The sequence below is a fragment of the Carlito syrichta genome, unplaced genomic scaffold, assembly GCF_000164805.1.
Source record: "Carlito syrichta isolate Samal-C Ts95f unplaced genomic scaffold, Tarsius_syrichta-2.0.1 Scaffold126791, whole genome shotgun sequence".
NCBI classification, from domain to species: domain Eukaryota; kingdom Metazoa; phylum Chordata; class Mammalia; order Primates; family Tarsiidae; genus Carlito; species Carlito syrichta.
In genome coordinates, this window is record NW_007070887.1 from 543,674 (window position 1) to 557,398 (window position 13,725).

The following is a 13,725-nucleotide window of genomic DNA, read 5'->3' on the forward strand; positions in this document are numbered from 1 at the left end:
TTTTTTTTTTTTTTTTGAGACAGGGTCTTACTCTGTTGTCCAGGCTGGAGTAGGGTGGCATGATCATAGTTTACCGCAACCTTGACCTCCTGGGCTCAAGCTGTCCCCCCACCTCAGCCTCTAAGTAGCTGGACTACAGGTCCGCATCACCAGGCCCAGCTAATTTTTTGAATTTTTTGTAGAGACAAGGTCTTGCCATGTTGCCTAGGCTGGTCTTAAACTCCTGGCCTCAAGCAATCCCCCCACCTCAGCCTCCCAAAGCACTTGGATTACAAAGTGCTTGGATTACTGGCCAGTGTGCCTGGCCTCATAATAGTTTTTAAATGAGTACCTGCAATTTCTCAGTGCCTGCAATGTACATGAACAAAAAAAGAGGAGGTTTACCAACTCAAAGTCAGACCTTCAGGTTGGGTTTCTGTTTTCCAATCCTTGACCTACAAAAGGGTGAGAAGGAGTGGGGAGGATGTTCCAGGTGATGACCATCTCCCCCCCAGCCCAATCCCCAGGCCTGGAGGGGGCCAGACTTGCCCAGCGTCACCCAATCAGCACAGGGCATCGAGAGGTGTGCAACCCAGGCTTCATCTCTGGTGACATCTCATGCCATCTCCAATACTGCATAAGGTTAGCTCAGAAAGCCCACATCCTGTGTCCAACATCACAGCACACCAAAGGGCAGCCACTGGGACCACAGCCAAAAGTGGAACTGCATAGCAGCTGAACAACCTCATTCTGACTATGAAAACTGTCCTTCAACAATCAACTCACTGATAAACGGTTATTGCCCTGCAAGAGTGTTCTTATCTCCAAATGCTAACATTGTGTATGATTTTATTTGAATTAGTTGCTGTCAGTTTATCTTAACCAGGTGCTATTTAGATTAGATATGGAAAAAAAATCCACCAAATATAAAAAAGATATAGAACTGGGAGTGAAAACAGACTATTAGAAAGAAAAAAAATGCTGGGCTCGGTGGCTCAGCCTGTAATCCAGCGCCTTTGGGAGGCTGAGGTGAGTGAATTGCCTGAGCCCGCAGGTTCGAGACCCGCCCGGGCAGCGAGACCTCATCTCTACAATAAATCAAAAAATCAGCCGGGCGTGGTAGCACGTGCCTGTAATTCCGGCTACTCAGAAGGCTGAGGCTACTCAGAAGGCTGAGGCGAAGGATTGCCAGAGCCCAGGTGAAGCTGCGGGGGCTGGGAGCGGCCACTGCACTCCAGTCTGGGCGACCGAGTGAGATTCCAACTCAAAAAAAAAAAAGAAAGAAAAAAAATCTTGATGGACAGATAGACGCAGGGAGAGGGAAAGGGGGAAGAAAGAGGGAGGAGGGAGGGAAGGAGAGAGGGAAGGAGAGAGGGAGGGAGGGAAGGAGAGAGGGAGGGAGGGAAGGAGAGAGGGAGGGAACCTTAGAGGGTTCATCAGCCACTATTCTATGTAGGCTCCTCATCTGGTATCTGCCTCCCCTGGTTCCCCAGATAGAGCCTATAGTTCTGAACACTGACATGCCTGCCTTGCACCAAGGGAAGATTGCCTAACTACACCTGGTCCCCTGCAGGGACAGCTCCCAAGACCCCTTCTCCAGCGTCAGCCCCTCCCCCCATCCTGCAGTGTGACTGTCCCCCTGCTCAATCAGGCATGACATGCAAATGACTCTCAGCCCTCCTGTGTGGGGCAATGTGGTCACTGGCACTGAGAGCATCCGGCCCCCAGAATCTCCAAGCCTGTGTCCCAAGGCTGAGCCATTGGTGGACGGAGGGGATTGAAGGGGACAGTCAGCACAGTGGTCAGAGCACTCAGACCCCAGGTTCTGGAGCTGGCTCTTCCTGCCACTATGAGCTCTCTAGCCTCAGTTTCTTCGCCTGTAAAATGGGGATTCTGTGAGATTTCAGTGAGATGACATGGGCAGATCCCAAGCAGGTGCCCAGACAGTGGGAAGCACAAAACCTGGGCAGTGCTATGCCCGCACTCCCATCATAGGACCGACTCCAGATGCATGCCAGCTCTGAGACCAGGCTTCTAAGGCTAGAAGAATCCCCCTCTTACAGGTGAACCTCACGCCCCCAAACACAGCTCCTAGCTCCAAGGGACCTACTGTGTCTCCCTGCATGCTCCCCACAATGACTAGAAGGGCTTGAGATGGTGTGTTGGGGTGGCTGGAAGGAAAGGTGTTCTCCTATACAACAACCTTTAAAGTAGTCCCTCCTGTTGTGTGTGTTCGTCTGCTTTTTTTTTCAAAAAAGAGCTCCTGTAGTTCAAGGCTGTACAGTAGTGGGCTATTGATCATGCCACTGTACTCCTGTCTGGGTAACAGAGTGAGACCCCAAAAAAAAAAAAAAAAAAAAAAAAAAGCCCATGGCCTTTGTCCAGGATGTCAAGAGAACAGACACTAAAAGGACTACAAGGATAAAGGGTTGGCATGGGGCTTTCCCAGCTTTGGAATGTTCACACCCCAAAAGGGGACCTGATTACCAAGGCATCCACAAGTCCTTACCTGAAACAAGAGCATGAGAATTCAACCATTAATAGTTTTCCCGAAAAATACATGCCCATCCCTTCACCCAGGGCCAAGTTCCCCAGCAACGCACAGGAGGGCTGAAGTGGCTCTTGGGAGTGTCCTTGCTTCCCCATGGCTCCCTGTGGTCCCCCAAGTGAAGGCAGCAGACCCTCAGCCTGGCAGGTGGTCCTTGGCACCTCTGTGGGCACCTCTCTGGCTCATTCCAGAAATAACCCACACATAATTGCCAAGCACCCACTATGTGGCAGGTCCCAGATTCACTTCAAAAGGCAGTGCCCACTGTCTTCCATGAAGGGGTGGTCACTCACACAAGGCTGGTTCCTCAGGGCCTGGGACCCCACCCTCCCTAATTTCCTCAGATGACCCCATCTCCCTTCCAAAGCAAGCAAGAGGGATTCACTACCTCCCCCTCCCAGCATACAGGAATTTCATTCTGGGGCATTCATACAAACCTGTGTGTTCAGGTTACAGGACAAGGAGAAAAAACTTAGAAAACTATTTCCCCCAAGGCTGTGAACTGAAGAAATCACACCAAACTTATGAATATTTTCCACACGCTGTGCCCCACATGATAAAATCTACTTCTGTTTGAATCTGAGTGCTGGCAGGGACAGAGCCCTGTGGCACTGGGCCACACACCACACCCCAGCACAGTGGCTGCTGCCAGGGGCCCCGGGCCCCCGCCTTCTCACCCATCCAGTTCCTTAACAAGTTCTACTATCAGGTTTCAAAATGGGCGGGCACGTGTGTCAGCCCAAACCGAAGTGGACCCTTCAGCAGTGACACCGGGGTAATTTTCCAGACATGGCCAGCACCATCCCCCTGACTGGCTCCTGTGGAGGGGCTCTAGGTACTTTCCCAGAGTCTCTCTCACCTGCCTGCCACTCACCCGGATTTTTTGAAATGGTCTCCCATCACCCTGATTGGTAGGTGGGGCCAGACACAGACCTCCTGTCCCTAGGTAGCTGGTGCTGAGAGGGGTACCCTGCCCCTGGTGAGTCCAGGTTCCCTGTGCCTGTAGCCTACAGCCCCTTCCACCCTGTCCGGCTTCCACCCTCTCTCTGACTCCTGCTCCCCCCTGCCCCTCCAAGTTCGATGACTCAGAGAGAAGGGGAAGTTACAAACCGCAGCCCCATCGACACAGGCCTTCGAGAGACACAGAAAATGATGTCCCACTGCCCACTCCCAAGAGGGCCAGTGCCCACACTAGGTGAACACAGGCAGGTGACCGCAGGATGGGCCGGGATGGCTGCGCATGCCGGCCTGCCAACTCCACTCAGCCCAGACTCCACGTCTTCACCACCACTTGCCTTCCCTCCAAGCCTGGGCCTTGCCTACATCCCATCTACTTCCAACGACCTAGTCATCCACTCCTTAGGGGTATTCCCAAACCCCACTCCACTCAGCTCTCATGGAGGCCACCAAGGATCTGCCCTTGGCTAACCCAGGTCACATCTCTATCCTCAGGCTCCCTGGCCACAGGAAGACATCTATCACAGATGACCCTCTCTGAGATTCTCACCCTCCTTCAGCTCTAGCTCTCAAGCAGACCCTTCCCCATCAAACCTGCCACCAGGTCACTGCTCCTCAAGACTGGGCCTGGGTACCCCCCTAATTGCCCACAACCCTCTGCACCAGCACCCTCATGCCAGGGGCACCAAAGCCATGAGATCACTCCAAAGCATGATCATCCTCTCTGCCTATCACTCCCACAGCCATGTTGACCACCTGTGGCCATGAATTCAGCTGGTCTCCCCAGTCCAGACCTGCACATGCAAACATATGCAGGAATCTCAAAAGCACCCTGGCCAAATGGGGTCCAAAAGTGGTCTCACAGTCTACCCCAAAGATGATCCCCCTGAAGGACCCCGGCTCATTGAACACTCCTCCCTCGCCTTCACCCTCATCCTCCCAGAGTCAATTTTTTTTTTTTTTTCTGGAAAGCATAGGCTGAGGGAACAAGACCCAGGAGTGGCTGGTTCTGGGTTCAAATCCCTCTGCTGCCACCACAGGCTAGTGTCCTGGGTGTCCCGTACTTTGTTCATATCTGAGATGGAAGCGATGACAGTTCCTTCCACGTTACAAGGCGGCAGCTGGAGAGTTTCACACGCTGTGACAGGCAGAGCCTGAGAGTGTTCTCAGCCCATGGAGCATGTCGGCTGCAGGGCACCTGACCATCTAACCAGGCAAATCCCTCCTCTATCCTCCCACACTCCATGGTCACCCCCACATGGGGCCAGGCTCGACCTCCCAAGCTTACCTCCCTCCATTCTCATCACTCCGAGTGGCCTGCCCTGTGGCTGGAACACAAGCCCCAACACTCGCCCAAACCTTCCCCTGGTGGGGCTGCCAAACCCAGCACAATCAGCCCTCTCCAACCCCAGAGGATGGCACCATACCTTGCCTCCCTGCCAGGCACCTGCTTCCCGCATTCATGTGGGTGCTGGGGAGCCCCCAGCCCAACCTCACCCATGCTCCGGCACCACCTTTCTACCCTTGAGCTCAGCTCCCTTGGGTATCCCATTGTCTATCTCCCAAGAGGGCCAGTGCCCACACTAGGTGAACACAGGCAGCAGACAGTCAGAGCCACACTGGCTCTCCACACAGTAGCTGCTCAATAAATGAATAAACACTCCTTCTCAGCCAGTGTTTTTCAAGGTATGAGCAAGAGACTATCTCCAGAATTACCAGAGCCCTTAATCGTTTAACTTGTTGCCAAAAGCACCTAGGTCTTCTGGGAGGGATGGTCTGTCACTCCACACAACAACTGAAGTGATCTGATTTTATTTTTATTCATTCATTCATTGAGTCAGGGTCTCACTCTCTCATCCAGGCTACAGTACTGTGGCACAAACATGGTTCACTTCAGCCTCAACTTCCTGGGCTCAGGCAATCCTTCTGCCTCGGCCTCCCAAGTAGCTGGGACTACAGGCATGAGACACCACGCCATGCTAATTTTTTTTTTTTTTGTAGAGACAAGGTCTCACTATGTTGCCCAGGCTGGTCTTGAACTCCTGTGCTCAAGCAATCCTCCAGCCTTGTAATTCCAAAATGCTGGAATTACAGGTGTGAGCCACCATGCCTAGTCACGAAGTGATTTTAAATCCTTCTCTACACCGTGAGTTTCAGATGCCTAGTACATACAACAGCCAGCTCCTTATTTCCTTGTGTGTCAACTTCTGTTTAAAATTCACTGTGATATCCTGTATTTAACTAGGCAAACACTTTTTAAAGCTTTATCGAGCCGAGACGACTTTATACCCTCCGCTCCCCACCAAAGTAAACGGCGAGAAGGTTACTCAATCTTGTTATTTCGCTGAGTTTCAGTATATTCTGACATGCCTGAATGACTCATCTGCCAATCATTCTCAGCCACAAACACCACTTTCCCACATCCCTAGGTCTGCAACACACACAGAAGGAGAGGCAGAGACATTGAAAGCCGCATTCTGCAACACCTGTAGTATGACCCTGGCTTCATAGGCACACACATGTTCAAGGTGGATTAAAAATGTCAATGTAGGCTGGAGGCCAAGGTAGGAGGATTGCTAGAGCCCAGGAGTCCAAGACCAGCCTAGGTAACATAACAAGACCTCATCTCTACAAAAAATAAAGAAATTATCTGGACAAGGTGGCACATGCCTGTCGTCCCAGCTACTTGGGAGGCAGAGGCAGGAGAATTGCCTGAGCCTAGGAGGTCGAGGCTGTGGTGAGCCAAGATTGTGCCACAGCACTGCAGCCTGGGCAACAGAGTGAGACTCCAACTCCAAAAAAAAAAAAAAAGTCAATGTTAATGAAAGACCAATGTCCAGGAAAAACACAGGATTCAATGCTTGAGCTTCCCATTGGGTTATTACTCACACTGCTTTGAAAAATGCAAACATGGCTGGACTCGGTGGCTCAGCCTGTAATCCCAGCACTTTGGGAGGCCAAGGTGAGTGGACTGCCTGAGCCCACAGGTTCAAGACCAGCCCAAGCAACTTGGCAAGACCTTGTCTCTACAATAAAAAAAAAAAAATTAGCCAGGCGTGGTAGCACATGCTTGTAGTTCTGGCTACTTGGAAGGCTGAGGTGGAAGGATCGACAGAGCCCAGCAGGTTAATGCTGGGGTGGCCTTGAGTGTGCCATGGCACTCCAGCCGGGGCAACAGAGTGAAACTCCAACTCAAAAAAAAAAAAGAAAAGAAAAGAAAAATGCAAACACAAGCCTGAGCAGCACAGTAAGACCCCATTCTCTCCAAAAATAAAGAAATTAGCCAGGTATGGTAGTGCATACCTGTGGTCCCAGCTACTCAGAAGGCTGAGGCAGGAGAATCACTTGACCCCAGAGTTGAAGGCTACAGTGAGCTATGATGGCACCACCACATGCTAGCCTGGGCAACAGAGCAAGACCGTATCAGAAAGAAAAGAAAGAAAGGAAGGAGAAAGCGAGGGGGAGAGAGAGGAGAGGAGAGGGAGGAAGGAAGGAAGGAAGAAAGAAAAATGCAAACACTGCTTTTATACAAGTTTTTAATAAAAAAAACTCTATCACAGAATTTAAAATAACATTCAAAAACCCTCAAATAAAACGGACCTCTTCTATTGATGAATGTCATTCAAAAATGGCAGCCATTTGATTTTCACTATATTCAGACTTCAATCTTGTGCTTGGCAGGCTACCCAAAACCAAGAGCACTATCTACTCACAGTCCAAATGATTATGCTAAACCCTAGGCCAGGTGAAAAGGAACTGCTCTCCTCCACACACAGGCACCGCCCCCAGGTGCAACGTCCCTGCCCGGCTCCTCAGACTGCAGACTCACAGACCTTCCTGAAATGGCTCCCACTGGGTCTAATGGATATGCCTGTTTCTCATCCAGCACAGCACCTCCCCGGCAGCAACGATGCATCAAAGGCTTTAGGGTATGGCTGTAAATCTGGGAAGCCAATAACACCTCATTGAAAACAACATTTGAGTTTGAAACAACAGCTTACCCCTTTCCCGCATTGTTCTTTAAGAAAACCTGAGTCTTCCTCTGGTTAATTCAAGGGTTGATCTTTTTGTTTGGTTTGGTTTCTACACTGCACTTTGTTGCTTGGAACTACAGATCTTCTTGCAGATGGTGATCTGCTTCTTTGGAGCATTAAGCAGCAGTCAAATGGTCTGAGGGTCATGGGGCATCCCAGCAGGCCTACTTCAAAGCAGGGCACCCACTTGGCACTGGAATAATTCGGTTTAGTAACCAATTCCTTAAAACTTTTGTCTTAGGTAAGAGAGGGGAGTATGAAGTGTGGACTGTTCCATTTGGATCACAGTTTGATGCCTGGCGCCCCTGCCCACTGGCTGTGCAACCCTAAGAAAGTTACTCAGGTCGGGCTCAGTGGCTCAGTCTGTAATCCAAACACTTTGGGAGGCCGAGGCAAGTGGACTGTCTGAGCCCGAGGGTTTAAGACCAGCCCTGGCAACTTGGTGAGACCTTGTCTCTACAATAAATCAAAACTTAACCAGGCATGGTAGCACATGTCTGCAATTCTAGCTACTTAGAAAGCTGAGGTGGAAGGATTGCCAGAGCCCAGCAGGTTGAGGCTGCAGTGGCCGAGAGGTGTGCCACTGCCCTCCAGCCTGGGTGACAGAATGAGACTCCAACTCAAGAAAAAAAAGTTACTCAACAATCTGAGCCTCATTTTCTTCATTTGGACAGCAGCATAACACCACTCACCTCCCAGTTACCAGAGGAACAAGTGACAGTGTCAAGTACAAGTGTTCAGAAACCCGCTTGACAGAACCCAGTCAAAGGTAATCATTATCATCTGGGGAGGGGGATGACACATGAGATCCCAGTACCTGACTAACATGAGGGTATGTCAGCAAAGAAACAGATCCAAGACATAAATTACTGAGATAACTTCTACAGGGCATGAGCCCCCAACTCGCCTTCAGCTGTGGTCCAGGCAGTGTGTACACACTGGGTGAGAAAGCCCTCAGGAAATAGCCTCCTTTGAACCCTGCTGTCTGGCTAACATGGGGGACCCAAGTTGCTGATGCTGCAGACACACAAAGCATCCCTGCTCCCAGGATGGACCTAAAATCACTAAAATCACCAAAGCACTACAGTACCATGTCCCCCATAAAATTCAAACCCTATTATTTTGCCACGTCATTTTTATACAAGCCAAATTTTCCATTAAGCTTTTATCTAGCCGGGCTCGGTGGCTCAGCCTGTAATTCCATGCCTTGGAGGCTGAGGTGAGTGGATTGCCTGAGTTCGCGGGTTCAAGACCCGCCTGGGCAGCGAGACCTCATCTCTACAATAAATCAAAAAATTAGCTGGGTGTGGTAGCGCACGCCTGTAGTTCCAGCTACTTGGAAGGCTGAGGCGGAAGGATTGCCGGAGCCCAGCAGGTTGAGGCTGTGGTGGCTGCGAGCGGCCACTGCACTCTAGTCTGGGCAACAGAGTGAGACTCCAACTCAAAAAAAAAAAAGCTTTTATCTAGCAGATAAAGTGGTACTGGAGAAAGAAAAAAAAAAAACTAAGAAGAATATCCACAACCCTGGTAAAGAATTCATCCCTAAGGGCCTATTCCATATCCTCTGTACATTTTTACAGTCTCACAAAACCTAAAATATTCACCAGCAGATACATTATTGTTGCCAGAATCTGTGCTGAAGTATTGCACCATTTCAAAACTGAACCTGTACATTTTAGCTTTTTTTTTTTTTGAGTTGGAGTCTCATTCTGTCATCTAGACTGGAGTGCAGTGGAACTCTCATGACCACCCCAGCACTGACCTGCTGGACTCCAGCGATCCTTTCACCTCAGCTTTCCAAGTAGCTGGAACTACAGGCGCGCGCTACCACGCCCGGCTAGTTTTTGATTGATTGTAGAGAAGAGGTCTCACCAAGTTGCCCAGGCGGGCCTCGAACCCACGGGTTCAGGCAATCCACTCACCTCAGCCTCCCAAAGCACAGGATTATAGGCTGAGCCACCCAGCCCGGCAAATTTTTTCTTTTTTAAATATAGAGACAAGGTCTTGCCAATCTGCCTGGGCTGGTCTCGAACCCAGAGGCTCAGAAAATCCACTCGCCTCGGCCTCCCAAAGTGCTGGGATTACAGGCTGAGCCACGGAGCATGGCCCCATTTTGGCTTTTAAGCAAACAACTGGAAATGGAACCTGCTGGCTATGCAACCCTGAATATACACAAATTACAACCTTCACTGGGAAAACAAAACAAATCAGAAAATTAACTTTGTATTCTTCCAGAGCTCCCATGGCATATTGTATCCTAATAATTTATTGTTTCAACAATTCCTCTGAAACATTACTTAACCCACAGATCTGAGTCCTTCTTGGTGAAGTTTGGTCTCATAAACAAAGTCATCTGCCTGCCAGCCAATCACACCCTTGGATAGGTGGGCAGGGCACTGGGGGACCTGTATTGTTCCCCCACCCCCACCAAATCCTTGTCTCCTCTGTGGCTCTTAATCCCACACCCTCTATTTGTCCCCTCTCCCCCAGCACCACAGGCCAGCCCTGGCATCCAGGGGTCAGCAGCTTGGAGGACCCGTTCTTTGCTGTCAAGCACTTGGTGGCTGAGCTGAGACTTCTCCCTCCTGTTCATCTCCATCCCCGGAGCAGGTGAACAAGCTTCTCACACTGGCTCCACCACTAACCTGGGCAGGACTCTTAAATAACACCCAAATCATAATCTCATCTCCAGAAGCAGAAGCCAAGATCAAACAAGGCTAGGCTTTTCAAAGAGCTCGCACAAAGACGGGCACACATAAGCCCATAACTGTTATTATCTGGAAGAGACAGAACAGCAAGACCAAGGGAATACCAGTCATATTACAGGGTGACTCAGGAACCCATCCAGCAATCTCCAACGATCCCACCCCAGAACTAATTGGCACATGGAGTGGGCAGTGACCTTTGATCTTTCCAGAGAGCTGTGTGGTTGGCTGGCTAAAGACATCCCCAAGCAAACCTTACAACCCAGATAACCCCGAGGCCAGGTTTTAATAGCACTACTCAGAAGCTACCAGCCCGCAGAGGAAAGAGCCAAGCCCCAGTCTTGAACTTGAAACAGCCCAGGCCTGCTCCCAGCAAAAATGCTGAGAGGAGCAGAGTGGTGCTTCTCCCACTCCTCGACCTAGGTAAGGCACACAACCCCAGCATCCAACTGGAGGCAACAAATCCACAAGAGTTGCCCAGGCCCTGCCCGAATGTGCCCTGGCATGCCACACAGGGTCCTTGGCGGGTCCCTGAGGCTCTCCAGGTGGCCCATCCAGAGTCGCTCCTCCCACCTCCACGGCCACTCACCAGACACAGACACCTCCATGAGCGCCTCCAGAGGCCGGTTGTTGTCCAAGTCTCGGCTGAGCTGTAGCTCGCCTGTGGCCGGGTCCAGCAGCAGCAGGCGCAACTCATTGCCCTGCAGAAAGGTGTAGTTGAGGCTGTCGGACAGGTCGGGGTCGTGGGCCGGGATGCGACCGATTACGCCGGTGGGGAAGCTGTTGGACTTATTGGTGACATAGTTGTTAAAGAGGATCTGAAAGTCGGGCAGCACCGGGGGGTTGTCATTCTGGTCCAGAAGGCGGATGTGCACCGTGGCCCGGCTCACCAGTGGAGCCGACGTGGCCTGCACCACCAGCACGTATTCCCGCTGGACCTCAAAGTCCAGCTCGACCAGGGCACGCAGGTCCCCACTCAACAAGTCCAGCTGGAAGACCTCTGGCACGTTGCCCTCCACAATCTGATACATGATCTGGGCATTGGGGCCTTCGTCAGGGTCATTGGCACGAATCCTCGCCACCACCGACCCCACAGGGCTGTTCTCCTCCACAAACAGCTCCAGCTCATCCCTCTCAAACACAGGGGGGTTGTCATTAATGTCCAAGATGGTCACCTGGATTTCCACCGAGGCACTAAGGGGAGCCGGGCTGCCCCGGTCCACAGCTAGAGCCCGAAGGTTGTAAACAGCCACATTCTCCCGGTCCAACCGGTGTTGGGTGCGTATCACTCCAGACGTGGACTCGATGTAGAAGTCCCCATCACCATCATCCCCACCCTGGAAGGTATACAGCAGACGGCCATTGGGGCCCGAGTCCCGGTCCGTGGCAGAGACCTGGAGGACGCTAGTTGACCGTGGAGCATCCTCAAAGACGGAGCCCTGGTAGAAATCCCGCAGAAACCGGGGGGCATTGTCATTGGCATCAAGGATGAGAATCTCCAGGGAGGTGGTGTCTGACTTCTGAGGAATGCCATTGTCCTGAGCTGTAACGGCCAATGTGTAGGCAGCTTGGTCCTCATAGTCCAGCTCTGTCGTGGTGTAGATGGTGCCTGTGTCCGGGTCAATGCGGAACTGTGGCACGGGGTCCTCCAGGACGTAGGTGATGCGGGCATTCTCTCCCGTGTCCTCATCGGTGGCGCCGATGGTGGCGATGGAGGTGCCCACAGGCCGGTCCTCGCTGACGCTCACCGTGTAGTGGGAGCTCTGGAAGACTGGCCGGTGGGTGTTGGCGTCGGTGACATTGATGAAGACCTGCGCGGTGTGTGAACGAGTGCCATCGGATGCGGTCACCGCCAGCACGTACTGCCGCTCCTGCTTGTAGTCCAGTGGCAGCGCCAGAGTGATGAGGCCACCCCCGCTCTGGCTGCTGAGTGCAAAACGGTTCCGGGTGTTACCGCCCGTGAGCTGGTAGGTGATCACGCTGTTGGCGTCACGGTCCCGGGCCTGCAGGGTCAGCACGCTGCTCCCCACAGCCGCATCCTCGTTCAGCCGAAGCTCATAGGTAGGCTGCGTGAACAATGGGTCGTTGTCATTGACGTCCAGCACCGTGATGGACACGCTGGCTGAGGAGCTCATGGGTGGCGAGCCGTGGTCTACTGCCTCTACCCCGAAGCTGTAGTGCTCCACCTCCTCACGGTCCAGCTCCGCACATACTGTGATCCAGCCTGAGCTGTTGTGGATCTGGAAGGGGAAGTCCGGGATAGAGGCCGGGTCCTCAGGCCCAGCACCAATGCCCCCCAAAGCAGCTGAGGCCGTGTCCACCAGGCGGTAGCGAAGACGAGCGTTCTCCCCTGCATCTGCGTCCACTGCCTGAATGTGCAGCACCGAGTGGCCCAGAGGCACATTCTCCAGCACAGCAGCCTGGAAGGGGCTGCTCACAAAGATGGGCGCATTGTCGTTCACATCCAGCACCTGCACAGAGACCAGCCCAGAGGAATTGATGAGTGGGGGCCGGCCCCCGTCCTGCGCCTTGATGCGAAGTGTGTACTCGCGAATGGCCTCGAAGTCCAGCGGGTTGATCACATCCAGGCTCCCGCTCAGCGAATGCAGGTAGAACTGTCCCTTCAGGTTCCCACTGACGATGCTGTAGTGAATGGCCGCGTTCTGGCCCTGGTCCCGGTCCGTGGCCTGCACGCGCAGCACGGCTGTGTTGACCGCCACATCCTCGGGCACCTGGACCACATAGCGCTTCTCACTGAACTGGGGGTAGTTGTCGTTCTCGTCCTCCACCACGATGTGCACGGTGGCCGTGGCGCTGAGCGGGCCCGGGTTGCGGCCCTGGTCGTTGGCCTCCACAAGCAGCTGGTACTCGGACGCCTCCTCGCGATCCACCACCGCCCTCATGCGCACCACGCCCGAGCGCGCGTCGATCTCGAAGACACCGCCTGCCCCCTCCAGCAGGCGGTAGCGCATGTTGGCATTAGAGGGCGCGTCGCCGTCGGTGGCGCGGATGGTCAGCACCTCGTAGCCCACCTCGAGATTCTCACGCACGCGCTTGCGGTACTCGGACTGCTCAAAGACCGGGCTGTGGTCGTTGGTGTCGCTGACCGTGACGGTGAGGTAGGTGGCGGCCGAGCGCCGCGGCGAGCCGTGGTCCACAGCGCTGACCTTGAGGACGTGCGTGTCCTTGGTCTCGCGGTCCAGCGCGCGGGCCGTGCTCACGGCGCCCGTGCTGGAGTCGATAAGGAAGTAGCCGTTGGAGCGCTCATCGAACAGCGCCTCCATCTGGTAGCTCAGGTGCCCGGCCTCGCCCTCGTCGGGGTCGTGCGCGCGCAGTTCGATGACGGCAGTGCCCGCCGGCTCGTTCTCCGGCACCGACACCTGGTAGCTGGGCAATGGGAACTGCGGGCTCGTGCTGCCGCCCGCGGCCCGCCGGGCCCGTCGCGCTGCCCCCGCCCCAGCTCCGGGCGAGCTCGGTGACGATGGCGACAGCGACGCAGAGG

The 13,725-nt window shown here is 53.3% G+C and overlaps 1 protein-coding gene across 1 annotated transcript in view; it reads right to left on the reverse strand.

Annotated features, from left to right (window-relative positions):
- The window catches only part of CELSR1 (cadherin EGF LAG seven-pass G-type receptor 1), a gene marked incomplete at its 5' end in the record, with an annotated part of 180,755 nt that extends 167,035 nt beyond the window's left edge, over nucleotides 1-13,720 (reverse strand). The window contains one exon of the mRNA XM_021707906.1: nucleotides 10,813-13,720. Within this exon, the coding sequence (XP_021563581.1) occupies nucleotides 10,813-13,720 (2,908 nt within the window). The remainder of the gene's footprint in view (nucleotides 1-10,812) is intronic.
- Nucleotides 13,721-13,725: the final 5 nt, after the last annotated feature.